This window comes from Colossoma macropomum, unplaced genomic scaffold (genome assembly GCF_904425465.1).
Source record: "Colossoma macropomum unplaced genomic scaffold, Colossoma_macropomum, whole genome shotgun sequence".
NCBI classification, from domain to species: domain Eukaryota; kingdom Metazoa; phylum Chordata; class Actinopteri; order Characiformes; family Serrasalmidae; genus Colossoma; species Colossoma macropomum.
The window spans coordinates 396711-424253 of record NW_023494789.1 but is presented as its reverse complement, the minus strand read 5'-3'; the positions used below and the strand labels follow the sequence as shown (position 1 = coordinate 424253).

At 42.0% G+C, this 27543-nt stretch overlaps 1 protein-coding gene across 2 annotated transcripts; it reads right to left on the bottom strand.

Moving 5' to 3' along the window:
• Positions 1–85: 85 nt before the first annotated feature.
• On the bottom strand, positions 86–27261 carry rbm26 (RNA binding motif protein 26). 2 transcript variants are annotated; one of them, XM_036569768.1, is made up of 22 exons: positions 26885–27261; positions 24349–24467; positions 22987–23123; positions 21260–21351; positions 20663–20910; positions 17453–17722; positions 15612–15854; positions 12379–12567; positions 9675–9809; positions 9259–9370; positions 8180–8339; positions 7470–7634; positions 6171–6287; positions 5804–5878; positions 5579–5701; positions 4685–4762; positions 4384–4551; positions 3598–3702; positions 2914–3117; positions 2193–2279; positions 1957–2070; positions 86–777 (listed from the first exon to the last, which is right to left on the bottom strand). In XM_036569768.1, the coding sequence occupies exons 1-22, from the start codon at positions 26941–26943 to the stop codon at positions 688–690; spliced, it is 3090 nt and encodes a 1029-aa protein (XP_036425661.1). In that variant the 5' UTR covers positions 26944–27261; the 3' UTR covers positions 86–687. The 2 variants fall into 2 exon arrangements, with proteins under 2 accessions (XP_036425661.1, XP_036425660.1); XM_036569767.1 differs by having other exon boundaries at positions 4685–4759; positions 26885–27081.
• Positions 27262–27543: the final 282 nt, after the last annotated feature.

The following is a 27543-nucleotide window of genomic DNA, read 5'->3' as shown; positions in this document are numbered from 1 at the left end:
TGCTGGAAAAACTCCTGAGTACTGGAATTTTGCTCTTTTTGTGAGGAGGGGGGGTGGGGGGGTTTGAAATGGTCTTTATTTTTTCAGCAATTTTAGATCTTTTTTCTTTTTTTCCATCAGTGCCGCCGCTGCTAACGCAGCAGAGCTTTTTTTCTTTTTTCTTTTCTTTTTTTTCTCTGCTGATTTTTTTCTAGACCATTTCAATTCTTTATTTTTTTACATCTCAAATTAAAGCCAGGAGAAGCAAAGCAGTCATACAAATCATTAAAATTCATACATAAAATATGTACACAAAGCAACTACCTCAAACAGGTTAACCGTTCTAAATAAAGCTCACTATGTGTAACATTAACCCAACATGTTTCGCGGCTGTCTTTGAAATTCTGAAATTAAAACATTCTTCATTTTGTCATCGTGATTCCGTTTTGATATTCTCTCACAGAAATGCAAAAAATGAAATGTGGTTTCACATATTTATCCAGTTTCAGAAAAAAAAAACAAGGAATTCACTCCTAGCACATCATGAATCAAACAGAGAGAGGAATCCGCTCAGCTTTACTCTTTGTTAATGATAAAAATATGAATGGCAAACAGAAGCTTTAAAACAAAAACACAAAAAAAAAAAACACAAGCAGGAAGTGACATGTTGGGTGCGTGGCCAGGTCGTGGAGCAAAGGTCAGACGTCTTCATCTGCGCCAAGAGCGAGATTCGTTGTCCTCCTCCTCTTCATCGTCGTCCTGCAGGAGGGAGTCGTCCACTAGCGAATCCTCCTGGAACTGCAGCCAATCATACAGCAGAGACGGTCAGTAACATGGCAACCGCTACCCAGAGATACTACTGATATGGTGTTAAGTCAACTCTCCATGAACAGAGAACACAAGGCAATATATTAATAAAATAAAAGTAAACGCAATAATTAAATTAAAAAGCAATATCCTTAAGGAAGTGTAGGGGCTGTTATAGCTTCCATTATTCCATTACAGAATAAGCCTGTTTTATCATTTATTAAAAAGTGGAGGATACTGATTGAAACCAATCACCACAAAATATTTCTTCTTCTCGTCAGACTTTGCCAGTGATTCCACATATGCTTTTAAACCGTTAGCCTGGCTTTCAGTTTTAGGTTTATCAGCCTCTTCGCCATTACAGTAGATATAAGACTAAAAATAGCTCATTGCTAGGATTAACGCAGGCTTCCTTACAAGGATTCTGTTTTAGACAGACAGAACTGTGGCAAACTGAGAGGAACTGAACCGAAGCAGGCAGAATATCTGAAGAGTGCAGTATCAAATAATATTTGTCATGTTAACTGATTCTAGATATAACATACATAATAATACAGGCTGATTCAAAAAGATTCATCTGATTTCAAAGCGCCATATTTTTACAACCGTGAGGTGCCGAGGAACCAATCACAATCCAATTGAAAGAGGGGCTCATAGAGTTTCTGACTGTCAGTGGCTCCCTTCAGTCTGAGAGGAGATGAGACCCTGAGCAGAAAGCGTTCTGCGTTCTCCACTTCAATAAGAGTGAATCAGTCATAACTGTGCAGTGTGATTTTCATGGTCAGTGAAGCTCCAACAGCTCAGAGTGTTCGTCGTTGGTTCCACAACACTGGATGATCTCTGAAATCGCACTGAAAGAGCCGTGAGTGCAGCGACACCCGACACGCTCAATCCAGTATGGGATGAGTTTGACTATGGCGTTGATGTTGTCTGTACAGCTGGAGGAGGTTCAGACTGAGACCTTGTAAAATTACATAATAAACTTTATGCTCATTTAAACCATTTACAGTTCACTGCATTGATCTGTAATGATTTACAAGTGAAATCGGATGAATCTTTCTAAATCACCCTGTACCTGCAGCCCTAGGATAAACATACTGGATGTCCGATGTGAGAGACTGGGAGAGGAACGCAGCACGGAAAAACAGGACCGAATGTGATGAAGCTTACCTCCTCTTCCTCCGGCTCTACCTCCTCAGTGTCCGCTGTGCTGAGGGAAGCAGTTGGTTTATGCCAGGACAGACGGAGCTCCTGGTTGTTCAGCCTCATTCCATGGACCGCCGCCTGCAGCGAGACATCAGACCAAGTTCCAACAAGCTGTGTGTGTGTGTGTGTGTGTGTGTGTGTGTGTGTGTGCGCGCGTGCATGCGTGTGTGTATACTGTTATAAAGGAGGCTCAGTGGTACCTGTTCTGCCTCTGCGCGGGTTCTGTAGGTGATGATGGCGCTCAGACCGCTGTCCTCCATCTGGCAATCCTCAATCTCCCCAAATTGCTGAGCAAGACAAACAGATTCAGTTTAAGACTCATATATATATATATATATGCTACTACTGCTTTCAGCTGTGCAACACACTTTTTTTTCCATATCTACAGAAAAATAAAAACACAAATATTGATAACTCATAACAGCCTGTCCTCAAACACTGGCCAAGTCAAACGCTTATAATTCTCCAAGGTCATCTACAAAATACGTAATTTTCCAGGCCTTAAAATTTCACTCTAGATAATACTGCAACACATGACACTGCAGGCCTGTTTACAAAAGGGTTATTTTTTTATTCTGGCTAAAGTGTCTATTTAACAGCTCAGCACAGTTTGAGGTGATTGTGTGATATTTAGATACTCAGCTTGCACAATGCTAATTATTGGTTATAAGCTTCAGTGACTTAGCCACATTAGCCTTGTAGCTCCAAGGCAAAACTAAAGAGGCGAGCTTAAGCCAAGTCTTGGCTGATCGACTATGTTTGCAGAGATTAATACTGTGTAATTTAGTTTTTTTGCCAAACTATTGCTTTGAGTAACAGAATTTCACGAGCAGAAAAGCCTCTGAACCACCTAAAATACGAATCCAGCCTCGTGATGTTTCACAACTGTTTCAAAACTCTGTCAATTTGAAAGTTACTCACTGCAAAGTGTGGCAGCAGGTCGACCCGATCTGCTTCGGTGAAGCCGCTGATCTCCAGGGCTCTGGGCCGATGGTCCACCACAGCATGGGTGGGCGCTCCCCTCGCTCGGCCCCTAAAGCCCCGTCCTCGGCCCCTGAGACCCCCACGGCCCCTGGCATGGGCCCCCCTCCCACGCCCCGGGGTGAGGAGACCCCTTTTGGCCGCCTGCGAAGAAAGAGAGGCAAGTGAGGCCAATACCACCACCAAGTGGCAACTTCAGGAATTACAGCAACCAGTAGTCCAGTCAATGCCTTAACAGATTCGCCATTCTGTGAGTGCAGTACTTAATTCCAAACATCCAAACAACAATTTTACTCCATTGACCCCTTAAACTAGAGGCTTATTATTACATTATTAACCTCAAAACTTATTACAGTATAGCTACTAAAAAGGTTTCGTAGTATTCACTGAAACAATATTTCTAATATGTGAAAGTATGCAAGTCCTGTAGTGATGAGTGAGGAGTTGAAGTCTGGACCCACAGACAGAGGCTTATAGTGTAATGACAAAAAACAGCGTTCACAGACTTATCCATTAAAAAGATCTGCACATAGTGGGTGAATGAACACATAAATTCCCATATTTTGCATGACTCGGATTCCAGTGAGTTACCCAGAGCTGAAATAACATTCTATAAAAGCAAACCTCGAGCTGCAGCTGGGTGTATTTGAGTTTGAGCTGAGCTGTGTCCTCCCCAGCTTGTGTTTTCTTGTACAGGTCAAGTTCAGTGTCCAGTAGCTCCTTCTGAGCCTGTTAACACACCAGCCAAAATAAATAAATAAATAAATAAACAAACTTATTTAGGACTGCCTGCTGCTGTACTGTATAAATTAGAACCAAACCAGTCAGATTCATTAAAGCATGGTGGGACAAACTGTTTAAACATATTACCATTGAACAAGGCTTGGATATATGGTGGGAAAAAGGGTTTGGCAAAAAAAGAGAAATTTGTGATACGGATCTCCACCACATTTAAAACAAGTGTGAACAGAACGTGTTGTTTTCGCATATAATTACAAGAGCGGGATTTATTCTGCTGAGCGCTGACTAGTGAGAGTATAAACAAGAAAACGAAGGATGGAGGACACACAAGGCTGGAGGTCCCCAAACCAAGAGCTTCTTGGACTCCAGGCTGATGAAAGTGTTCAAGCCAAGCTTATAAACTCGTATCGTAACGGAAACAGAGTGTGCTGATGTGCTTTTTCCACAGGAAAGTAAAATTGGATCTTATTTGGCCACAATGGAGATTCATTTTCGTAAAAAGTGTAAATAGAATCCGCCCAAAGTTCATCCAGACACGATCCGGACACTAAACACGTGTTAATGCACACTGTAAAGCAGAGTCTCACTGCATTGTGTTTTCATTCATTTAATTCAAATGGCCCATTACCGGCATCGTGGTGAGGCAGGTGTGTAAGTGCCATGACGTACCTGGGCCTTGGTTTTGATGCAGGTCTGCAGTGTGTTGGTGCTGGAGATGCCTTTAATCTCCTCCTGCAGTTTGCTGATGCTGTTGGTGAGCGTGGTCAGCGTCTGCATGACCTGAGCTTTATCCTCTGCTTTCATACACTTGTTCTTCTCCAGCTTAGAGATCAGCAACTGAACACACACACACACACACACACACACACACACACACACACACACACACACACACAGCTTTACTCTCTTAATCCTTGGAGAAACCTTGAGATGCGTCTTTTCAAGTCACATTAGGGAGCTTTGAACTCACTTTCTGGGTCTCGATGTGCTTCTCCAGAATCTCCTGCTTCTTCTTCCTCACGTCCTGCTGAAGCTTCAGCGCCTCCTGCTGGAGAAAACAGGAAAAACATCCAGACAGCAGCTTAACTTGCTTGTGGTTTCTGACAGTGCATGACATTTTTTGTCTACTTTTTACACGCAACAGTGCGTCACAGTCAAAAACAGTACTATCAGTTATTTTGAAGCTTGAATTTTCTCAGTACTTTTGTCCATTTTATACATAACAGTGTGTCAAACTGCATATATAAGTCTATCTGAGTTACGTAACTACTCAACATGAGTTCATGCAACTCTGTGATTATTAAGGTATGTAGTTTACACGATGCTTATTGGTGGAGTATCAGCCTACATTACTTATTAGCTACGTTCACCTCACAGCTCCAGTGCAAAACTAAAGAAACTATTTCTTTGGCAAACTATTTCTATAATGCAGCTCAGATAAAAATAGCCCACGGCCAGTGGAATGCATAACTTTGAAAACCCCATTCAAATTATGTATATCATTTCTCCTTAATGACATCTTCTGCAGAGAACACAGTTTAGTGTTTTTCTGCTCATTTTTGTGCACAGTCCATACTTATTGCACCAGTCAGATTTTGTCTTTTTCCCTCAATTTCAGCAGCTAAACAGTAATTATGCATTAAAATGCAGAAGTGCAGTCTCTGCAGAGGACGTGTAACTTATTTTCAGTTTGAAAATCAACTAATTTTAACAAGAAATCCGTCACGTCATCTGGAACCTGAAACATGATGCTTGAATAAACCCTATTTTTTTCTTCCAAGAAGACCAGGGGCCAGTCTGTCTGCCCGTTCCTTTGGAACTCGAGTTGGATTTTTTGCGAGGGGGAAAATCCCACAGTACAAACCTGTTTCTTCTTCAGTGCATCCTCAGGGGTAACAGAAGTCCCAAACGGCACCCCCTTCTGGCCGGTCTTCAGTGCTGCTGGGTTATAAAATGTCTTAGTAAGTCCAGTTGAGGTGGAGAAGACCTGCAGGAAAACAGGAAAACGTGAAACATGTTCTGTTTGTCTGATGGGTGTTAGCAGTATCTGAAAAAAACAGCTAAAGATTTATCATTAGAGAGTAAAGACCTTTCCGGCAGAGGCTGCTGATTTAGAGAAGTCCAGTCGTTCTTTCACTGATGGTTTGCCAGAGTCCTGTGAAGACTAGAAACAGACAAATAAATAAATAAATAAATAAATAAGTAAGTAAATAAATACGAAATGGTGATTAAAACTACAGGACACGAAAAAACTCAGTAACAAAAGAATAAATAAAAGTAAAGGGATAAATATGTTGCAATATAAACTTAATGAATGATACTGATGCTGGTATCAGATATCAGATCAATACCATGTTCATTTACTCATACTTGTCCTCACAAAATTGCACCGATATCAACATCTGATACCACATGACATTCACGTGGCAAAACAATGATCATCCTTTCCTGCTGACCTGTGAGGGGTGACTGGGGTCCTGCAGAGGCTCTGTGTTTCCGATGGGCAGGGGGCCGAGCCGGTCCTTCACAGACTGTTTCAGAGTGACTGCAGGCTGCTGGGGCGGCTGCACACTCTAACAAACACAGGTAATAAAAACAATTCTTTACAAGTGCACAGAGAAAATACATTCTACATGTAGACATTCCACACTACGCTATAACACGGCTGGTACAGCACATAACATTACTACTACAACTACAACTACAGACTGTAGTCCATCTGTTTCTCTGCACACTTTGTTACCCTGTTCTTCAGTGGTCAGGACCCCCATGGACCCTCACAGAGCAGGTACTACACTGGGTGGTGGATCATTCTCAGCACTGCAGTAACACTGACGTGGTGGTGGTGTGTTAGTGTGTGTTGTGCTGGTACGAGTGGATCAGAGACGGCAGTGCTGCTGGAGTTTTAAACACCTCAGTGTCGCTGCTGGACTGAGAACAGTCCACCAACCAAAAATATCCAGTCAACAGCGTCCTGTGGGCAGCGTCCTGTGACCACTGATGAAGGACTAGAGGATGACCAACACAAACTGTGCAGCAGCAGATGAGCTATCGTCTCTGACTTTACATCTACAAGGTGGACCGACAAGGTAGGAGTGTCTAATAGAGTGGACAGTGAGTGGACACAGTGTTTGAAAACTCCAGCAGCACTGCTGTGTCTGATCCACTCATACCAGCGCAACACACACTAACACACCACCACCACGTCAGTGTTACTGCAGTGCTGAGAATGATCCACCACCCAAATAGTACCTGCTCTTTGGGGTCCATGGGGGTCCTGACCACTGAAGAACAGGGTAAAAGGGGGCTAACAAAGGTATGCAGAGAAACAGATGGACTACAGTCTGTAACTGTAGAACTACAGAGTGAAACTATACGGTCAGTGGAGCTGGTAGAGTGGACAGTGAGTGTAGAAACAAGGAGATGCATTTAATGAAGCTGGCAGTTAGGATATCCAGCAACTTCACCTCCTTGATTTGCAAATGGCTTTTGAACGTTTGTTAACAATCATTACTGGCTGTGTGTGTGTATGAGTGTGTGTGTGTGTGTGTGTGTGAGTGAGTGAGTGAGTGAGTGAGTGTGTGTGTGTGTGTGTGTGTGTGTGTGTGTGTGTGTGTGTGTGTGTGTGTGTGTGAGTGTGTGTGTGTGAGTGAGTGAGTGTGTGTGTGTGTGTGTGTGTGTGTGTGAGTGTGTGTGTGTGTGTGTGTGTGTGTGAGAGTGTGTGTGTGTGTGTGTGTGTGTGTGTGTGTGTGTACCATAGGTGGAACAGTGTGTGTGGGTGCCAGTTCATCCTCCCTGTGCCAGTGAACTTTAATGAAGCGGTTATTTAGAACGGCTTCCGTGCTCTGCATAGCCCGCTTCGCCTCCTCTGGAGACGCAAACTGGATCAGCGCCCCTTCTGGGTTGTTGTTATAGGCAACCTGCACACACAAACACACATCAACCGTCACATATGACTGTTTTTTCCCCCAAAGACACAGCAACGTATAGGAACTCGTTTACAACAATCCCAGCAGCACACAAAAATAGTGGGGCTTTCATTTAGCTAGAAAGGATTACCACACTCAATCACAGGAGGCTGGCCATGCGGCCTTCAGGTCTTATTTTGTATCCCCAAAAATTCATCTTAAATATATTGTAAACATTTGATACTCAGCCTCATTTCTGACCACAAAGTAAGTGAACACAAAAACTTTGTAATTTTGTGATGAAATAATACACCAACACAGGAAGTGCTCATTTACATGCTGATTAGTTCAGGATTGGGTGTAAATCTAAATATGCAGGATTGGGTCACTCCAAGACCAGGACTTCAGCTTGTCCCAAAGTGTCCACATATCTGTTCACATTCAACACCGTAGCATCCCAAAACAACAGGTATGAACGCACAATCGAACTGTGTATTAGCAGCTAAAAATGAGCTGAAATGTGCAGCCTTGGTGCTTAATGGCCCCACTGTGCTCACCTGGAGGTTGACTATAGTGCCAAACTTGCAGAAGTGCTCATTGAGTTTGCTGATGTTGTTGAGCTCTGGGGGAATCTGCCGGATGGCCAGTTTAGTATTTGGCAAAGAGAATGGTACTTTCTTATGGTAGCCATGATGGTTGGGCTTGTTAAAGTTGTGTCTGTGGAGGAAAAAAACAAAAAAGTTAAAAGATCAGTGGTAATACAAGGATGCAACAAAAAAAAAAAGAGTTGTAATGTAATGTCCAAAAAAGAAAAAAAAAAAAATCAAAATACAATTTAAAAAGCGAGTCTATTATTTTTTTTTTTATATTCTGCATACATTTCTGTGTCAAGGAATGGAGCAAACTCTTGCCAAGTCTTGTTCTTAACCCTGAAATGAGGCCCATGTATTGTATTTTTAAATGTCTACACTCCATGTGTCACACAAGGCCCGCAGGCCAAACTGGGCCCACAACCCAATCCTATCCGATCCACAAAAGTATTTTAATTTTCTATTAATATTAGCCCGTTTCACAATGTGCTGCACTACAGTCCCCAGCATGCACTGCGACGTAATGTGCGCTCGGATTCTCCTACCCCAACAGAAGTCTATGGGGCAGCAGTTACACCTCAATTCTACACAATTCTACACCAGTCATATCACCAAACACAATAACTGCAGTTCAGCCAATATAAACACCAAACATCAGCTCAGCTGCTCAGACACTGAGCCCAAGTCTTAATGAACTGCAGTAAAGAATGGATGCCAGTTCAGGCAAATAGGCAGGTTTAACAGACCGAACACCTGGGGACATTTAGATTTTGAATATTTCTATATAATATTATATAATATATATAATATATCCATATAATATTTTATGATCTACTACAACTGCCTGTATTTTACTGTTGAGGTTTCTGTGGATTTTAAATAAACGACGGTCAGTTCGGGTTACAGCACAATGTTAATTAAAATTAAATAAAACACAGGCGTCTCTGGCCCACGGATTCGATACGGTTCTTTAATGTGACCCATTCAGTGACAGTTTGACACCCCTGGTCTACACCATGCCAAGTCAATGTGAGCAGTGTTCTTACTTATCAAACCAAGGTTTCTTCGGGGGAATGCCCCCATCATGTGGACCCGGCCCCCTTTTCCTGGAGTCTGATTCCAGAACAATCCGCGCACTATTGCTGTTCAACATTTTGTCTGTAAGAAAATAATAACAGAAGAAACATATTACAAAAAGCTATGCACTAAATAGAGAAAACAAGTTTTTACAAACTGAAAATCACAGGAGAAAAGCTTTTGTTACAACAGCTATGCATTCAAACAAAACAGTAAACGTATTAATTCACCAACTAAAACTGCAAATAAGAACAAAAAGAAGAGTCAGAAAACACTTCATACAGTCCTCAGATCTAAAAGAGTGAGGAGGCTGTACTCAGAAAGAGCTCTCTGGTGACAGCAGGGAATGCTGTGGAAGTCTGAGTGGTTATAAATGAAGTGTTACCTCGTGGGGGCATGTCCACCTCCCCCATAGTGAGACCAATTAGATTGGGCCGCTGGACGTTGACCCGGTGTCTGTACATGGGTCGCGAGGTCATACTGGGAGCCTCTGGGTTATAAACGTCTGGTTCAAATGAATCTACAGACAAAAAGAGGAGAAAAAAAAGAGGTGAGCATGTTTTTGAGAAGTACACCTACTTAAATGTCCCGTATGTTGCATTATTTGCATGTAACATGTAAGCAGAGCCCCAGTGAAAATGAGACCTTGAACTTGGTTGATTTCTCTGTTTAAATAACCCTGCTGCATCTACGGTATCGGCACAGGGCACCGGTGCCTGCGAGCGTGTTGCCAAGGACGTGGTATGAAAGACGTGGACTGAAGTCAAGAGTGTGAGGCTTAATCACAAACCAGGCTAACCTCCCTAGCTGAGGTTAGCCAAATCCAGAAAGAGTGAAAATATATTTCTCTGATAAACATACTGGTACATCATCCACGGAGGAGAGAAGGGCACTAAGGAGACAGCGGCCTCTTCCTGTTCACGCTGTATAACGCTGTTCAAACCTCACCTGCATGAACTGACCCACCTGCTGTATAAACTCAAACTATCTAATTAACCGTTGCTCCACCTGTTTTTCCCCGTTTTGTATTCTAATATTTTATTCTAACGCTGTTTGCTGTCCAGTGTGGTCCAGAGGAGGATGGGTTCCCCTTCTGAGTCTTGGTTCCTCTCAGTGTTTCTTCCTCTTGCTCTTAGGGAGTTTTTCCTTGCCACTGTCACCGTTGGCGACGCTCATGGGGGCTCAGACCTGGATTTTTCTGTAAAGCTGCTTTGTGAAAACACCCGTTGTAAAAAGCGCCATATAAATAAACTTTGACTTGACTTGGACTTGACTCTTCCACTGCAGGGCGAAACAGCTCAGCATAGAGAGTAACTGTCCTCGCGGCACTTCCACACAACCACGGTTCAACATGGAACACCGACAATATTGCTGGTTTTCTCAACACTGTTGGCGTACAGAGTCACAGAATCATACAGTGAAGCAAAGACAGATCTATTAGCTATTAGGGGTGTGAATCTCTAGGCACCTCACGATTCGATTACGATTCAGAGGCTGTGATGTGATTATAAACCGATTATCAAATCTTTTTTTTTTTCAAATACAGGATTTCTTTTTTCTCACTGTGTGACAACTTGATACTTTTAAAGCAAAGTATTTGTAATGATCCATAATGAATTTACTTCCAATATCTTTTATAATAAAACAAATGGAAGTGATGTGGCTGAACTAGAAGACCCTCATTCACTGCTCTTGTTTGGAGCACGAGAAGCTGCTGCTACTCATCTGTGATAAAATGCACAGTTACGGTGAAATTAGATTCTGTGGCAGTGGGTGTCCACGCAGCACGTTACAGCTGTACTACGCTGTGCCAGTAAAATATCTTCGAGACGAGACGCTGTATCTCAGCTCCAGAGCGGGCAACATAGCCTGAAAGCCCTGGTTCTCAAAGACAGAGAACAGACACAAATCCTTGGAAATTAAAGTTGCAATAGAGTTTGTAATTCGCTTCCGAGTTGGGGGGGGGCTCCGACATCACTCGCTCGATGGTCCTCTGGCAACTACAACCGGGTGAAAAACAGGTGGAAACATGTAATATCGTTTCTCATGTTTGTCGTTTCCAAAAAAAAATTTGTTTAGTGTGACACAACTTATATATAGTTTGGCTCCGGTCCAGGTCCTTTTTCCACTTCAACTTCATAGAAGCCAAAGTGCTTCCACACTCAGCTCAGGGGTCGGAAACATACCTAGCTAGTAGCTAACAACTAGACAAAGAGAACGATTTAAGGCGGACATCAATAACTTGGAGACGAATGGACATATTTGCATTTATAGGCAGTCCAGCTGGTTTCCTGATACGTTTATTCTGCAACGAGAAACTGACAAAAGCCAGTTGCGAAGCCGAAGTCAGCTTTCTGCTCGAATTCTCCCGTTCCACCTTAAATGGTGCAGTAGTTACATTCAGGCACCTCAGGCACCATTTAAGGTGGAACGGGAAAATCTGAACAAGAAGCGGATGAATGAGAAGCACCTTCAGCCTCGTAAAAAGTAGAACATTGAGAGACATTTTACAAGAAATTATTCTACTTTTGACGAAAAGTTTCCTGCTGGAGATGCGAGAAAAGCGGCTATAACTCTGCGTTTTCGTTTAGATTTTTTAGCCTATACTAGCACGTTAGCACATACTGAGACATACTTACAGCCACAATGGTAAAATGGACATAGAATGTCGTGGCTCCCAAGGTGGTTTGATGTTTGCAGAAAGGACAAAACGTCTTGTCAACATTTGGGTTGCGACCCCTGACCTGACTTTTAATGCAGAGGCTGCCGGTCGGATTTCTCCCTCATCCAGTTGTGTTTTTGTTATGTGCCGCCACAGACTGTCCGGGCGCTGCACTTACCCACTTCCTTACCTTGAAGTTCCGCCTTTTGTGTTCCATCAACATTACATTATAAATCAAAATTTTGAAAAGCGATGTTTTGACAATTGTAAATCGATTCAGAATCTATTTACAATTGTCAAAACATCGATTTTCAAAATTTGTATTGATAACATAATGTCACTAATTATAGAACCAACAGCTGCAACCCTATCAACACAAAGACCACCAAAAAACAAAGACAGCAGATTAGTAACCAACAGTAATTACCAGAGGTGTAGAGGGCAGGAGGGGGCTGGGGAAGGGGAGGGCGCCCCCCAGAGGTGACAAGATGTGGAGGAGGTTGTGGGAGTGGAGGCCGGACCCCTGAGGTGACGATGGTGGGAACAGAGCTGGTGATTGAGTTCGGAGGAGCATCCATTCCAGAAGGCTGCAGCGCAGGAAGCGGAGGAGGAGGACCTGAAAAACACAGAGCAGAAGGACGAGGGGTAAAGAAATGACTATTAACACCAACAGCAGATCTTACTGCAGAACACAAGGGTCAAACACTCAACGCCATCGCCAACAGAAAGTCTTCAGAATAAATAAATAAAATATTACTATGAGTTTAAGACATATATTAATGGGTCAGTACCAGCCAGTGTTTTGCGCGCTCTCTCTCTCTCTCTATTATATATATATATATATATATATATATATATATATATATATATATATATATATATATATAAAAATGAATTTTTTATAAATTACTGCTGCCGCTGCTTTAAATCAATCAGACTGTGTACAATATCAAATGTTTGATTTCTCCCCCCGACTTTGAGCATCATCTAGTAGTGTATACTGAGAGCCCCAACAATTAATTGATTCATCGATTAGTTGTCGACTATTATATTAATCAGCAACTACTTTGGAAATTCATTAATCAGTTTGAGTAATTTTTTAAGAAAAGTAAATAAAAACTCTGATTCCTGCTTCTTAAATTTGAATATTTTCTGGTTTCTTATTTCACATGTGCTCTAAAAAGAGAAAACTGACAGTAAACATTGTTGAAATATGACTGAATTGTACTTTATTTGATTTGTCATTCAGTTGTTGACTGTATAAGATGTTGATATACCTACCAGGCTACTTCAGTAAACAGTATATGGCACTGAATCATGATGCAAGTCAGACGTTATGATGTTTCACACCTTTTCTCTAACGGGGTCTTAGTGAATTTTAAATAAAGACCCCTGGTTTAGGTTGTTTAGGTTGGTCTGGGTTTGTTGCTGTGTGAGACTCATATGCAACGTAATGAAAGTCAGCAAAATCAAACAAAAACTAATGTTCAATTTTTTGGATAATGATGATGTAGCAGTTGAAAAAACTTTGATGACCCTGTTTTCAGACTGGTTACCTTGATAATCTGATAATCTGCATTTATAGTATTTCTACACGTTTTTCTTACTAGACGGCGGCTCATACAAACTGAACCACAGCTGAACAGGATGTCTTACGTGTGCGGAAAAATGACTGGGCCTCTGTTTGAAAACATTGGCTCTTAATCATCAGACACACGCGATCAAACGTGATCGTAAAATTAGTGCATCTTATACGCTGCAATAATACAGTGATTAAAAACATTATTTTAGAAACACAATCACATCATTCTATTGCCTTAAAAAACAAGATATTTGGTTTTCGCATTTTATTCTGTCTGAAGGAGGAGCAGAGCACTCACTGCTCAACCTCAAACTCCGCCTACAATCACAGACACTGGCTTGCGAGCTGCTGAATGTGGTCAATTTGGCTTTCAACCCAAACATCTGCATGAATTGAGACATGCCCTGTATAAATGACCGGTAACCGATGTGCTGATAGGCTGGCACTTGATTTCACACACTGAAGTTGATTCATCATTTGTGCTCAAATCTTGTTGTTTTTACATCATATGAATCAGACACAGTACTTCATGTCATTAAATGTGACCAAACCTGTGATATTTTTACGCAGCTTTGACGCACAAGCACCAGTGTGACACCTGAAATCTCTGTATGTAAGGGACAAGGCCAAAAACCCGTATTTGCTGTCTGTGATCTTTGGGCCCTCAGACAGCACTGCATTAAAAACAGACATGATTCTGTAGTGGAAATCACTGCATGGGCTCAGAAACACTTCTGAAAACCACTGTCTGTGAAAATAGTTCGGCGCTGAATCCACAAATGCAAGTTAAAACTCTAAAACACAAAGAAGAAACCAAATATAAACAGGATCCAGAAACACTGCCACCTTCTCTGGGCCCGAGCTCATTTAAAATGGACTGAGGGGAAGTGGAAAAGTGTCCTGTGGTCCGACAAATCAACAGTTGAAATTCTTTTTGGAAATCATGGACACTGTGTCCTCCGGGCTGAAGACCACTCAGCTTGTTATCAGTGCACAGTTCAAAAGCCAGTATTCATGATGGTATAGGGGGCATTAGTGCACATGGCATGGGTGAGGTGCACATCTGTGAAGGCACCATTGATGCTGAACGATAAATACAGAGTGTCGTTAAAGAAGAGGTGATGAATCACAGTGGTAAACAGGCCCCCGTCCCAACTTTTTTGGAACGTCAAATTCAAAATGGGCAAATATTTTTCAAAAAACAAGTTCTCAGTTTCAACAGTTAATTTGTTGTCTTTGTAGTATTTTCAATGGAATATAGGGTTGAAATGATTTGCACATCATTGAATTTTGTTTTTACTTACATTTCGCACAGCATCCCAACTTTTTTGGAAATGGGGTTGTAAGAGACAATGTATAATTATGCTAAAACACAGGTGTAGCTTGTGTTATTTACATCATAAAACTGACACCCAAATCAGTCTGACTCTGACTGTGCATCCCTGATTTTATTAACTTCAATGTACTTTAAACATATATGTATATATACGTATACATAAACATTGGATTGGGCCCAGCATCAGCATCTTTTCAATATTAAAATACTCTGATCAAAATCTGATCTGGGCAAATTATTACCTGTAATAATTAGATTTAAAAAGTACAGCAATAATTATAGCAAGACTAGGGTTAAATGGTACAATTGTCTAATAAAATTACTTATAAAAAGAGTTTAGGAACGGTTTAAAATTAGTTTATTAATAGTCATTAATTTAGCCATCAACACCTTAATCATTAATAAGCAGTTACAACACACAAATAAACCAGGCAACAGTGACCTGTCTGCCTAATAGTGAACCCATATTCACTTACACTGTTAATCGCAGATCTTGCTGATTACTTATTTTTCTTCTCCACCAGTCAACATTGGGTCTGTTAGTTTCAACACTTCGGCTCTTTTTGTTATTGTGTGATAATTATTATGTTAATCAATGATTTTGAGGTTTTTTTATGTCCTAATTAATAAACAATAAGAGACTTATTTTCAAGTGGTTCAGGGTTTTTGTCTTGGGGTTAATCAACCTCGGTAACAGAACACATGACCAAAATGATGAACGATGAATTGCTGCATGTTTTACCTGCCACAGGTGGGAGGCTGGGAGGCATCGTGCCAGGCGGAGGCACAGGGGGCCGCAGGTTAACAGGTGGAGGCGTGAGGAGAGAAGGAGGGGGCGGCAGACCAGGGGGAGGTGGGCCGTCAACCACAGGAAGAGGCGGGGCTGGGAAGGGAAGGATGCTGGGCAGGTTTACGTCCTCCACCACCACGGGGTCACTGCCATGGTCAAATGGGCACATGTCCCCCCGCATGCAGAAACCTTTCTCTGTGGAGGAACAAAAACACCACAAATTCTTTAAGGTTAAAAACACCACCAACGGCTTATCTAACTATTTGTAACCAATTAAAGCAACTAATAATTTATTAATGAGGTAATTAAGAAGTGATTAATGTATTTATAGTACATTTACATGACAATGTCATCTCAAAGTAAAAACTGCAGAATGAATAAAAATTATTTTGGCCATAAAAAAAAAAAGAAAAAAAATCAGATGACAAAAACACTAAAATGTTAATATTTGTTGTATGAATGGTTTATTAAAAATAATTATTTTAATAATAAAACACAGAAATTCCCTCCTGATTCCAAATGTAGCTGGATACCTGGTGTTTGAAGTTTGCTTCTTCAGCCCTGTGACCGGAAGGTCACTGTTTTGATCCCCTGAGCCGACAGTACGTGACTGAAGTGCCCTTGAGCAAGACACCTAACCCCCAACTGCTCCCCTGGCACAGTGGATAGGGCTGCCCACCGCTCCGGCCAAGTGTGCTTTCTAATAAGGGTCACCTAACGTAACTAGTTCTGCACTGCAGATACGATGCTAAAGCAGCTAAGTAAAGGAGGTTTATACCCCACTGAATGTGTCATTTGCATATCTAAACCACACATGCTGTGTTGAGTTGTTAAGTAGACTCATATAGAGGAAGTTTCTGACTGCATATGACACACTGTATATATAATATATATATATATTAATCAATCAATAAAAAGGTCAACAGTAGTCGGTACATATATGCATATGTTTTGGACGTGTCCTGTCATGGATGTCTTTTGGTCATATGTTCAAGATGCTCTAATATTTTGTGAAAATCCGTACATAAAGATCCCTGGACTTTCCTCCTACTTGATGACTCTGCAGAATTATTTTCTACTCTTCAAAAAGGGATTTTTTTGGCCAAAAAGACAATACAGAAAATATGGTTTGAACCCTCCGTTCCTGTGCATATTCATTTGCTTACTTATTTTCGGGACATCGCTCTTTTGGAATGTTCAAAGGCCAAAATAAGAACAACTGTGTCCTGGTCAAACACTGAGAACTGTTAAAAACAATGAGAGCATAGCAACCTTCGCTAACTGATATGAGGGTGGAAACTTCATATACTGAGTTCATTCATTATCTAATTAGGTATTAATTTGTTTATATGTCTTTTGCTTTGGTGTGGCTGTGCCACTGACCATCACTGCTGTCGTCGCCGGTGTTGCTACTCTGATGTCTAGCGATGACTGTTGACTCTGTACTGTGTCTGTTGTGGGGAGCTCTATGGGCTTTTTCAACACAGTTCTTGTGTTCTTTGCGTTTGCTTGTTAATAAAATATTGAATTTTAAAATAAAATTTCAGGCTACTGTTTTTAATGTTTAACTAATACAAAAATGTATTTTTAGCTATATTAGCCTCATAACTCTAGTTCTAAAATGAAGAAAGCAAAAATCAGACACCTTATAACGGACTTGCCCAACTACACTTAGTGTGAGAGGGTTAAACACTTGGTTTGTCGCCCAGCTCCCTTTCCGATTCCCCCTTGGTAAAGATTATTAAAAAAAGAAAAATCCCAAAGCAGTCGTGCACTATAAACCGACTCCATACCGTCGTAGTCTCGGCAGCGTTTGCGTGGGGGCGGAGCCGCTCTCCCATAGGGGGCATGGTGGTCCTGATGGAAGTCGGACCAGCTCTCCGTGGTGCTGTTGCCATGGTGAGTCGGGGCGATGACCGTGATGGTGCTGCTGAGGGCGGGGACTGGGAAATGCGTAGAGGAAGTGCCGGTGGCAAGGGGGGTGGCCACGTAACCCTCACTAGCTCCGCCTTCCTGGCGCTCAGGACGCTCATGGTCATACTTCGACTTCCCAGAATCCCTCTCTGTAGTGACATACAAAGGCAGATTAAAACTCAATACACTGAAGTGATCAATACGCTTGAGCCAAGTCATGTGACCAGATCAATGACTCACAAGTGCACTTACAATAGAAGGTAATGGGCAGGTGAGGGTCAAGAAACATTTGAGCATTTCTTTAATGATATCTGTCTGAAGTTTGTTGGTGTGACTCTCCCTGACAACCAAAACACGTCAAGGTGATTTTTTTGAACATGCACTGTGTCCATAAGTTTGTGGACAACCCTTCTTACTCGTGAATTCAGCTGCATTAAAGTGAACTCACTGCTGACACAGGAGTTCAAATGCACACACAGCCTGTATCATCTCCACAGACAAAGAACTGGCAATAGAACAGGACGCTCTGGGGCAGCCAGACATAAGCCTAAGCCCACCATGTCCATTGCCAAGCATAGGCTAGAGGGGTATGAAGCCCCCCAGCATTGAGCTGAGGAGTAATGGAACTGTGTTCTCCAGAATGATGGAGGACCATCCAATACCTCTGGGATGAGCTGGAGCTGCGTTTGTGATCCAGAACTAATTATCCAACATCAGTACCTGATTTCACTAGTGCTCCCACTGCTGAATGCAACCAAATTATCACAGCAATATTTCAACATTTAGTGTGAAGCCTTCCCCAAAGAGCATAGACAGTTACTGCAGCAGAGGGGGACAAACTCATTTTCAATACTCTTGATGCTGGAAGAAACTTTGGATGAGCAGCTATGGCTACATCTAAGCAAAGCTCTATGTTAAGATCATTTTGTACGCTGGCTGGCCGAGTCCTAAATCACAGACTAACACAGAGACAAATCACTTAATCAACAGAAACCTGAGGTATGGATCACCTGTTACGCTGGACTCAATCAATATTAATCAATATTGATTAAATTAAATCAATATTAAACCTTTCGGTTTACAATTTTATGCGCAACTATGTAAAATAGTTATTTATATTAACTGATGATTAATTGCTTTATAATTAATTGCACTGTGTCTTTGTTTGCTGTATGCAGCTATTAAAGTACAAACTGATTAGCTGTCTTGCTTCCTGCTCAAGCTCAAATAAACCAACATTACTCGGCACCACCCTCTACAGATGTGATGGCACCAGTGAAGAGACCCACCTTTCGTTGTTTTTCGTGCCTCAATAAATGCATTTCTGCCTTACACTGTTTACATAACCCAAATGATAAAAATACACTCAAATCGCAATGTTTTCAATGTAAACACAGGACTGTGGAAGTCTAAAACTATGGAAAACAAGCTTGCAATTGGTTGAAGTAACTGTGATCAGGCGATTATGTACTGATTTTGACAGCACTAGTAAAATGCATGCAGTCAGTGGAATATTTAATTAGTATTTGTTTAAATCAGACTGTGGAAATGGTTATGATGCCCGAGTTTTATCTGAACATGTTTAGTCTTGCTCCCAGCCAGCCCACTAGAAATAACCCTAAGACTAGAAAAGCACATGTGCAGCCTGTGATGCATGAAATTCCACAACCTGGAACATGTCCAGACATAACTACAGCTACACCTTCACACCCAACACCTGATCTTGCTGTAAAGCTGAAGGACTCTTTAAATTTTACATCATAAGTCCTCTGACCAAGTCCTAGAGAACCCATGTTCTGCCCATTTTTACACTTCATCCTGCTGTACACACTGCTGTGACAAGTCAGGTAACATTTAAGCCAGGATAACAGCGAGCCAAGAAAAGGCAAAACACCAATATTGTTATATCAGCTTCATAAATGTTCCAAACAAAGTGATGGGCCACAACAAAGCAGTACTCTCAGAAATAAAGGTCCTAAACTGTCACTGGGGCAGTTCCCCTCTTGTCACTGGGGTGGAACCCTCAAGGCTCCATCTCAGTACCTTTAGTCAGGGAACATAACTGAACCATAATCCACTGAATGATATGTTCTAAGCTGTACTGACTCCACACACCCCGTCTCGTCTCCAGGCTTTTATTTTACTGTTCTGTTTAAAACATTCGGTTATGAAAAGGTACAAATACGAACTTTTCACCTGGAAACACTTATTTAAGGTTCACAATCAGACCTTAAAACCACTGTTGTGCCTCTGAGGGAACATTTACACTGTTTGTACCTTGATGAACAAAAATGGACCTGAACAGAACCTTTATTTCTAACAGTGAATGAATAAACATCAGAGACTCCCAAAAACCCCACAGAGGTGCAGCGCACTGACCCAGTGTTTGGGTTTGATTGAGTTTGTTGGAGAAAGTTTAGCAGGAAATGTTTAGTTTTATCACTGCACTGTAATTTAGATCGCATGGGAGAAAGTGGGAGACGATCCAACACAGCTTTGGCATTTCCCCATCAGTCGCTGCCGTGTGGTACGACACGGTTACAAACCCACGATCACATATTTTGTTGTCACTTCCACTGCCCAGTGATCCATTCTGTATCTGACTGCCTGTGCTGAATTTCTCACTGGAGTACAAGACACGCCAAGCCACAACATATGGCTGGAGTCAGAAATGGTGCAAACCACTGATTGGTCAAACGTAACTGTCACTCAACTGTCACAGAATTGTCATGCAGCACCAAATGGGATTAAAAATGAATAAATAAATACAGTCATGATCTCCTGTGTACGCTGCATACATACAATAAAAAAAATAATATGTAAAATATATTTTATGAATATACATATTTTTAGTTTCTACTACAAGCTTTTCACTCACCTTCCCACCTGCATAATGTGATGTGAAAAATTTGATTTGATTTTGATTTGATAAAAATAAGTAAAAACCTTTTCATCTGTATACAGACTGACACCATATAGGCTACGTATGTGGACAATGGTAGAACATGGGGTTCACAAGAGCGATACTGGGAGCTGCCGCCTTCCACCTTACAGGGTACAGAAGAGCTGCTGCAGACTGAAGTGTGTACCTCTGCTCCTGGTTCTGGACCGGCTGCGTGATCGTGTCCTGCTGCGCTCCCTTCCTCGGTCCCGCTCTCTGTCTCTATCTCGCTCGCGGGCGCGGTCTTTACTCCAGCTGCGGCTTCGGCTCCGGCTGTAACTCCGACTGCGTCCACGCCGCCGGTTATAGCGGTCCCGGTAAGAGTCTCTGCGGGGTGGGTTACGGTCATACTCTCTCTTTCTGGAGCGATCATCCTTCTTACGCTCGTCAACCCGCCTAAGAGCAAAAGACAATCATCACACTGCAACTAAACAGACGCCTCCTGTGGTGCTGAGGAACCGAAGAGATCATTTGAGGAAAGAAAGTGAAAGTGAAAAATCACAGTTCACAAAAATCAACTTCACGGTTTTCCTCTTTACATCAAATGTAGCTGATCAGCCAAGACGTGTCTGAAGTTCGCTTGTTCAGTTTTGCACTGGAGCTGTTAGCTACATTAGCCTCGTAGCTGGAGCACAAAACTAAAGAGGCAAACTTCAGACACCAGACATTTGGGTAGGGGCAAATTTGTAGAAATCTGGTTTTTAATGAGTTATTCCTTCAAGATTTCAAGGTTACAGGTGTTCACCTGCTGTCTCGGCTGTAGCGAGAGCTGGACTGAGGACTGTGGTTCACCCTCCTGGAGAACTTCTTATCCCTCTCCTCATCTCGACTGGGCTGCTATACAGTCCAAAAAAATAAATAAACAAATAAAATACTCATGAACATAACATCTGCTAACAGGGTCAGACAATACATCCCCTTAAACTTAACCTGCTGACACATTGATTTTAAGCATCGCTAACTGGTCAACAAATATAATTGGAACAGGCTTTGATTACATTACTTACTCTCCACTAGACAGCTGACTAATCAACTTAAAGGTCCATATCATGGAAAAGCAAAATGTCCTTGCATTTTTTTTTTTTTAATAAAACAAGTTGACAATTTGTGTAAACACTGTTTAAGTTCCAAAATGTTATGTTCTCTCCCCATTAAAAACAATGTGTATATGGAAAACTAGCTTCAGAAACCACCATTGGTTTTATGATGTCATTAGAGTGTCACTAACATATTGTCACTTTTGGAACAAAAAACGATGTGTGTGTGTGTATATATATATATACACACACACACCTTTTATTTAAGCAGTAGAACACAGAGGGAGTGTGTTATTGTGAAATAACATCACGGCTGTGATTTGGTCGCCGTAGATCATCACAGCCGTGATGTTATTGGCGATAACACACTCCTCGAGTGTTCTATTGCTTTAATACAACAGTTAAATAAATAAAGTAATAAATTAATAAACTGGGCCGTGAACGTGGCGTTTAATATGTTTTAATGTTCGCAGTTCCTTCACCAAATTATAATTCCTTAACGAGCAGCTTGTTGCTACTTCAGAGTAACGAGCTCCGCCCACTCGCTGCTCAGCCGGCAGTTCGTTCTCCAGCTCCACACAGACCAACTGACAGTTTGGCAATTTAGTGTAGTCTGATCTTCAGAGTCTGACCAAATCGGCCATCGGTCAAATGTGTCCTTTTTCTGTTTGTGGCAAAGTAAGAAGTAAAAACGTTCAAATTGAGCGTCTCCTACAGCTGTCAAAGCCGTTGCTTAGCAAAGGTGTCTCAGTGGAGTGATACAGTGTTTGTGGAAAAACCTGTGATGTTATGGTGAAATAACTGCTTTTTTTTATGGCTGCTTTTTGCATAATCAACCAGGTGTTGAGCTCATGCTGAAATAAAAACAAAGATGTAAGATATGGGCTCTTTAAAACAGTAAAGACTGGGGAGGCACAAAATCAGAATCGGCAGACTTTTGCTCAAAGCACAAAACTTTCACTTTGATCAATCTGTGTCACAATTTTATAAGGTAAATAAGGCAGGTAAGCGCACTCCTGCAGCTGCTACACCTACATTAAAATCTCATAGTATAATTATACATGATTCACTGTGCCGGTTACCTCTTATATTCGATGTAGCACTACATTTGATCGTTAATGAAATAGGCAAATGATTTAAAATTTAAAAATTTATAATGGCCATTTGGCCCATTAAAGAAAAAATAATACTGTTTATATTGCACATAGCTAATAAAAAGCACTGGAAACAGTGTGAGCTTCAATTAAAGACTGCTGTAAACCCAGTAAAGACTCCTGAGATCATTTTGAACATTTATTCTCCAAAGCATGAAGTTATTCTTCTCTAACTTTTTTATAACTGACATTTTCTTAGTGAGCATAATTTGTCAAACACCCCACTCAGCCGTCAAATGGACAATCTGAAGAACTACTCCACACTTCAGTCAGTTTCTCACCTCCTCTTTCTTCGGCTCGTCTTTTTCGGCCCGTGGGTGGCCGTCTGTCCGGCTCGTGGCGCTGGGCTGCTCAGGCTGAGGTAGGTAACTCTTTGTGTTCACAGCTTCAAAAAGTTTATCCACAAATATTTGGGTCTCTGAATAAACACAGCAAAACAACACAGTGACCGGTCAGCAGAGAATAAGGACTACAGTGAAATTTAATTTCAGACTAACGTTGGACGTTTTCTCTACAGCAGCTCTGTACTGAATAAAGCTGCTCTAGTTGTGCACTGGATCTTCAAGGCTAATGCAGTGAACAAAGAATGGCAGTGTAAACCCCAACAATGAGTGTTCAAACTTCAGGCCCAAATCACATACAAATCAAATATAACAATGGACAAATGCACAGGCCGACAGAGCTTCGTCCATTTTTATAGGGAACAGTGTGTCATACAGTGTCAGGCCCATTTCACCCCTCGCCCCTACCACTCAGCCCTTAGCCCTGTGTTTTGCGCATTCACGTCTAGGGGTAGGGTGACACGATTTGTGTTGAGATGGCGGGGGGGTCGGTAAGATGGCTGAACAAGTGACCAAAGAAACTCACAAATGTGAGAATTTTCTCTGTTTAAAAATTACGATAGTCATCATATTATCATATTATAATGTCATTTCAGTGTATTTTGGTCGTTTTCTTCATAATAAGCATAAAAATTTGCTAGTACTATGCTAATGTCTTGGTAGCTAGCTAGCTAACTTTCCCGTTCCACCTTAAATAGTCCAGCAGTTCTGACGTCTGAAGCGCCAGAATGTAACTGCTGCTCCATTTAAGGTGGAACGGGAAAATTTGAATGAGAAGCTGGTGAATATCTGACTTCAGCTTCATATCACCGAATTAGGGGTGGGTGATAATAAATAATTGCCCCCTCTTTGAAGATCATATGATGTCCTAAATGTATCTAAAGCCCAGCAGTGGGGAGCTGAACTTTACCCTCCTCTGCTGTCACTGCAGACTGGCAGGGTCGCCTACAGAGCAGCGCTGGTAGCTGTTAATGAAGTGATGCTCTTTTTATTTGAGGGTCCCATTTCAGAGGGAAGATCTCAACCACTACCCTGTAACTCAGTTCCAAGGGGTTAAGGTGACACTGGAAAACAAGGGGTAGGGGTAAACAGAAGAAATGGGACTGGGTCCTAGAAACCAAATAAGCAAATTTATTTAAGATTATCTAAAAACTCAACATCATCTGAGGCCAGTAGGTGACGGTTCAGGCTTGTAGTCTGCACAGTGGTGTTTGGTGGGGCATAAGCTTCCGTTACTCATCAGCTACAAAATATTCCGCAGATATTCTCCGAGTTCACTGTAAGGCAGATAATCGAGCTCACCTTTCTGGAGGAATACATCCAACTGGTCTATGCATAGTGCTTTCAGTTCTTTCTCAGACTTGTCTTTCTTCACCAAGGCAACCACATATTTAGCAAGGGCAGATGGGTCAGCATCGCATCTGCAGAGAAAACACACATGATAACTTCTGTGTTAGCAAACTAACATAGCAGTACCAGCAGCCTCAGACACTGTAACCATGGCTGCAGCTATATTAATCCCTATGATGAGGCCTCAATGTCAGAACATTACTTTACACACATGAAAACGACAAGAAGCTCAACAAGCAAAGCTGAACTGCACTTCACGGTTAGTCACGTAGTAACGCTGTAGCACAATGATATGTATTAATGGTAACAGTAGCTAAATATCAAACCTGTTTTCATTTGGTCACTTTAACCTTTTTAACTCCTTGAGACCACCAGTGGTTCCAAAACTTTACTTCATAACTTTCATATTTCATAAGCTTCATTCAGAAGGTGGGGGTCGTATGAGAGCTGTAACTGTCTTCTTTCCAGTCTAATAGATGGTGATGTAATTTTAAACCCTTATAATAAAAGAAGCTGAACTCACAATTTTTTTTTCTACTGAAAGTCGACCCATTTTTCACAAACTTGAGCTACAAACTGGATCTCAGATGGCGTCTCTTCAGTGATCTGCTCTGTAAAAATTATTTTTATAAAATAATACAAAGAGCGTCTAAGATTTTTGGCTTTCAGCAGTAAACTGTAAGCATATATCAATATGTGTATGATCATAAAACACATGCTCTGTTAATTTGAGGGAGCTTTTACAAAAGAAAAAAAAAACCTTTTATTTCATGCAACTGCTGAATAATTTGCCTTACGATTTGTGCATGGAAATTCAGATGGAAAAAACTGAAAAGTACCTACGAGCGAAAGAGGTTAAATCACAGATTTAGGTCACTGCTGTGTAGTTCAACCCTTCAAGCCACCACATGAGAATTTTTACGCTTCAGTAACATTAAAATATCAATACTGCATTGCGCTTTTGAAACCTGGCCTCCCAGAAACTGAAGACTAAAGCTGCAGAATAGAACTGCAAACACGCAGCTCAGAACACCGTTTAGCTGAAAATGCGAAAGATGCAAAAATAAAGGCAAATGAGTGAAAAAACAGACCCGTCTTAATGAGGGGAATAATTCTTATCATTCCAGTTGTAAAAGATGTTTAAAAAATAAGGCAATAAATAGAGGGGAATAAAAGTAACACAGGCACACAAACTACTTTTGCCTCACTTACACCAATCAGTCATACCATTAAAATCACCTCCTTTGTCTGCGCTCATTGTCCATCTTATCAGCTCCACTGACCACACAGTCTCACTCTGTAGTTCTACAGTTACAGACTGTAGTCCATCTGTTTCTCTGCATACTTTGTTAGCCCCCTTTTACCCTGTTCTTCAGTGGTCGGGACCCCCATGGACCCTCACAGAGCAGGGACTATTTGGGTGGTGGCACTGCAGTAACACTGACGTGGTGGTGTATTAGTGTGTTGTGCTGGTCTGAGTGGATCAGACACAGCAGTGCTGCTGGAGTTTTTAAACACCTCAGTGTCGCTGCTGGACTGAGAATAGTCCACCAACCAAAAATATCCAGCCAACAGCGTCCTGTGGGCAGCGTCCTGTGACCACTGATGAAGGACTAGAGGATGACAAACACAAACTGTGCAGCAGCAGATGAGCTATCGTCTCTGACTTTACATCTACAAGGTGGACTGACAAGGTAGGAGTGTCTAATAGAGTGGACAGTGAGTGGACACAGTGTTTAAAACTCCAGCAGCACTGCTGTGTCTGATCCACTCATACCAGCACAACACACACTAACACACCACCACCACGTCAGTGTTACTGCAGTGCTGAGAATGATCCACCACCCAAATAGTACCTGCTCTGTGAGGGTCCATGGGGGTCCTGACCACTGAAGAACAGGGTAACAAAGTATCAGAGAAACAGATGGACTACAGTCTGTAACTGTAGAACTACAAAGTGACCCTATATAGTAAGTGGAGCTGATAAAATGGACAATGAGCGCAGAAACAAGGAGGTGCTGTGTACAGCTGGTTATTCAAAGCCTGGATTTGTACCAATGGATTTTGTCCACCTGACTACCACACCTCCTGTAACATTCACCTCCACTGAGCTTTCCTCCACTGAACCACCATCAGTAAATAAGGTGTTTTAGTATTTCGTTTAGCTCATATGCAGGTTCTGTGCGCGGTGTGCGGCTCTGACCGCTGAGCTTCACAGCGCTGAGGGCAGCGAGCGGTGAAAGAAGCTGCACTTATTAGAGCAGAAAAGCTTCGTCAGTAAAAGCTACAGCTGAATCCTTCGCCCTCCACCTTCAGTGAGGAGGCTCAGCGGTGCATGAGCAGAAAAATCTACGAGTGAAGCGCAGAAGTTTAGAATAAACTCGGATTTACTGAAGATAAAAGCCGCCAGGCGACCTCATGTGTTAGTGCGGCTGAAGCTAACGCAGCTAAGCTAACTCGCCATGCAGGCAGGTAAACAGACACTTACATGGGCTCGAGGGTCTTAGAAAGCCACGTCTTCAAGGCGTCGAGGTTTTCAATGATCATTTTAGGAGTAACAGCGGGTCTGAGAGTCTGAGAGAGTGTCTGAGAGTGTGAGAGTGTTTCAGTGTGTGTGAGGTGTGTGAGCTCCAGTCCAGGCCCAGCCGCGCTGCTGGCTCTAATAACCCCGGCAGTCTCAGCTGCAGGAGGGGGAGCAGCCGCGCTGGTCTCTGCTGAACCCTCCGCTATCAGAACCCCGCACCGATCGGGACAGAATGGCGGCTGAATTGATAATATCGGTGATTGATCTCCTCTCTGATCCGCTCTCACTCTCGACAAATGGCGACTGTTTACTCCCCCTGCCAGACCACGCGAGAACACAGAGGGGCTTATCGCGAGAACAGGGGAAGGCCTTCGCCGCGAGCCCTGAAATCAAACTTTTATGTTTTGTTTTCCTCGCGCTGTGCTTTTTACATTCGGGTCATTCTACAGAAAAGTCCACCACCCAAATAGTACCTGCTCTGTGAGGGTCCATGAGGGTCCTGACCACTGAAGAACAGGGTAACAGAGTATGCATAGAAACATGGACTACAGTCTGTAACTGTGGGACTACAGAGTGGGACTGTGTGGTCAGTGGAGCTGATAGAGTGGGACTGTGTGGTCAGT

What these genes read in the sequence shown, in the direction of transcription:
- rbm26 (XM_036569768.1), bottom strand. Translation starts at nt 26,943, where the DNA reads ATGATCATTGAAAACCTCGACGCCTTGAAGACGTGGCTTTCTAAGACC. An exon ending in GCATCAAAACCAAGGCCCAG is followed by an intron (nt 3,703 to 4,383) that starts GTACGTCATGGC and finishes GTGTGTTAACAG; the next exon opens with GCTCAGAAGGAGCTACTGGA. An exon ending in CCCGCGCAGAGGCAGAACAG is followed by an intron (nt 2,071 to 2,192) that starts GTACCACTGAGC and finishes GTCTCGCTGCAG; the next exon opens with GCGGCGGTCCATGGAATGAG.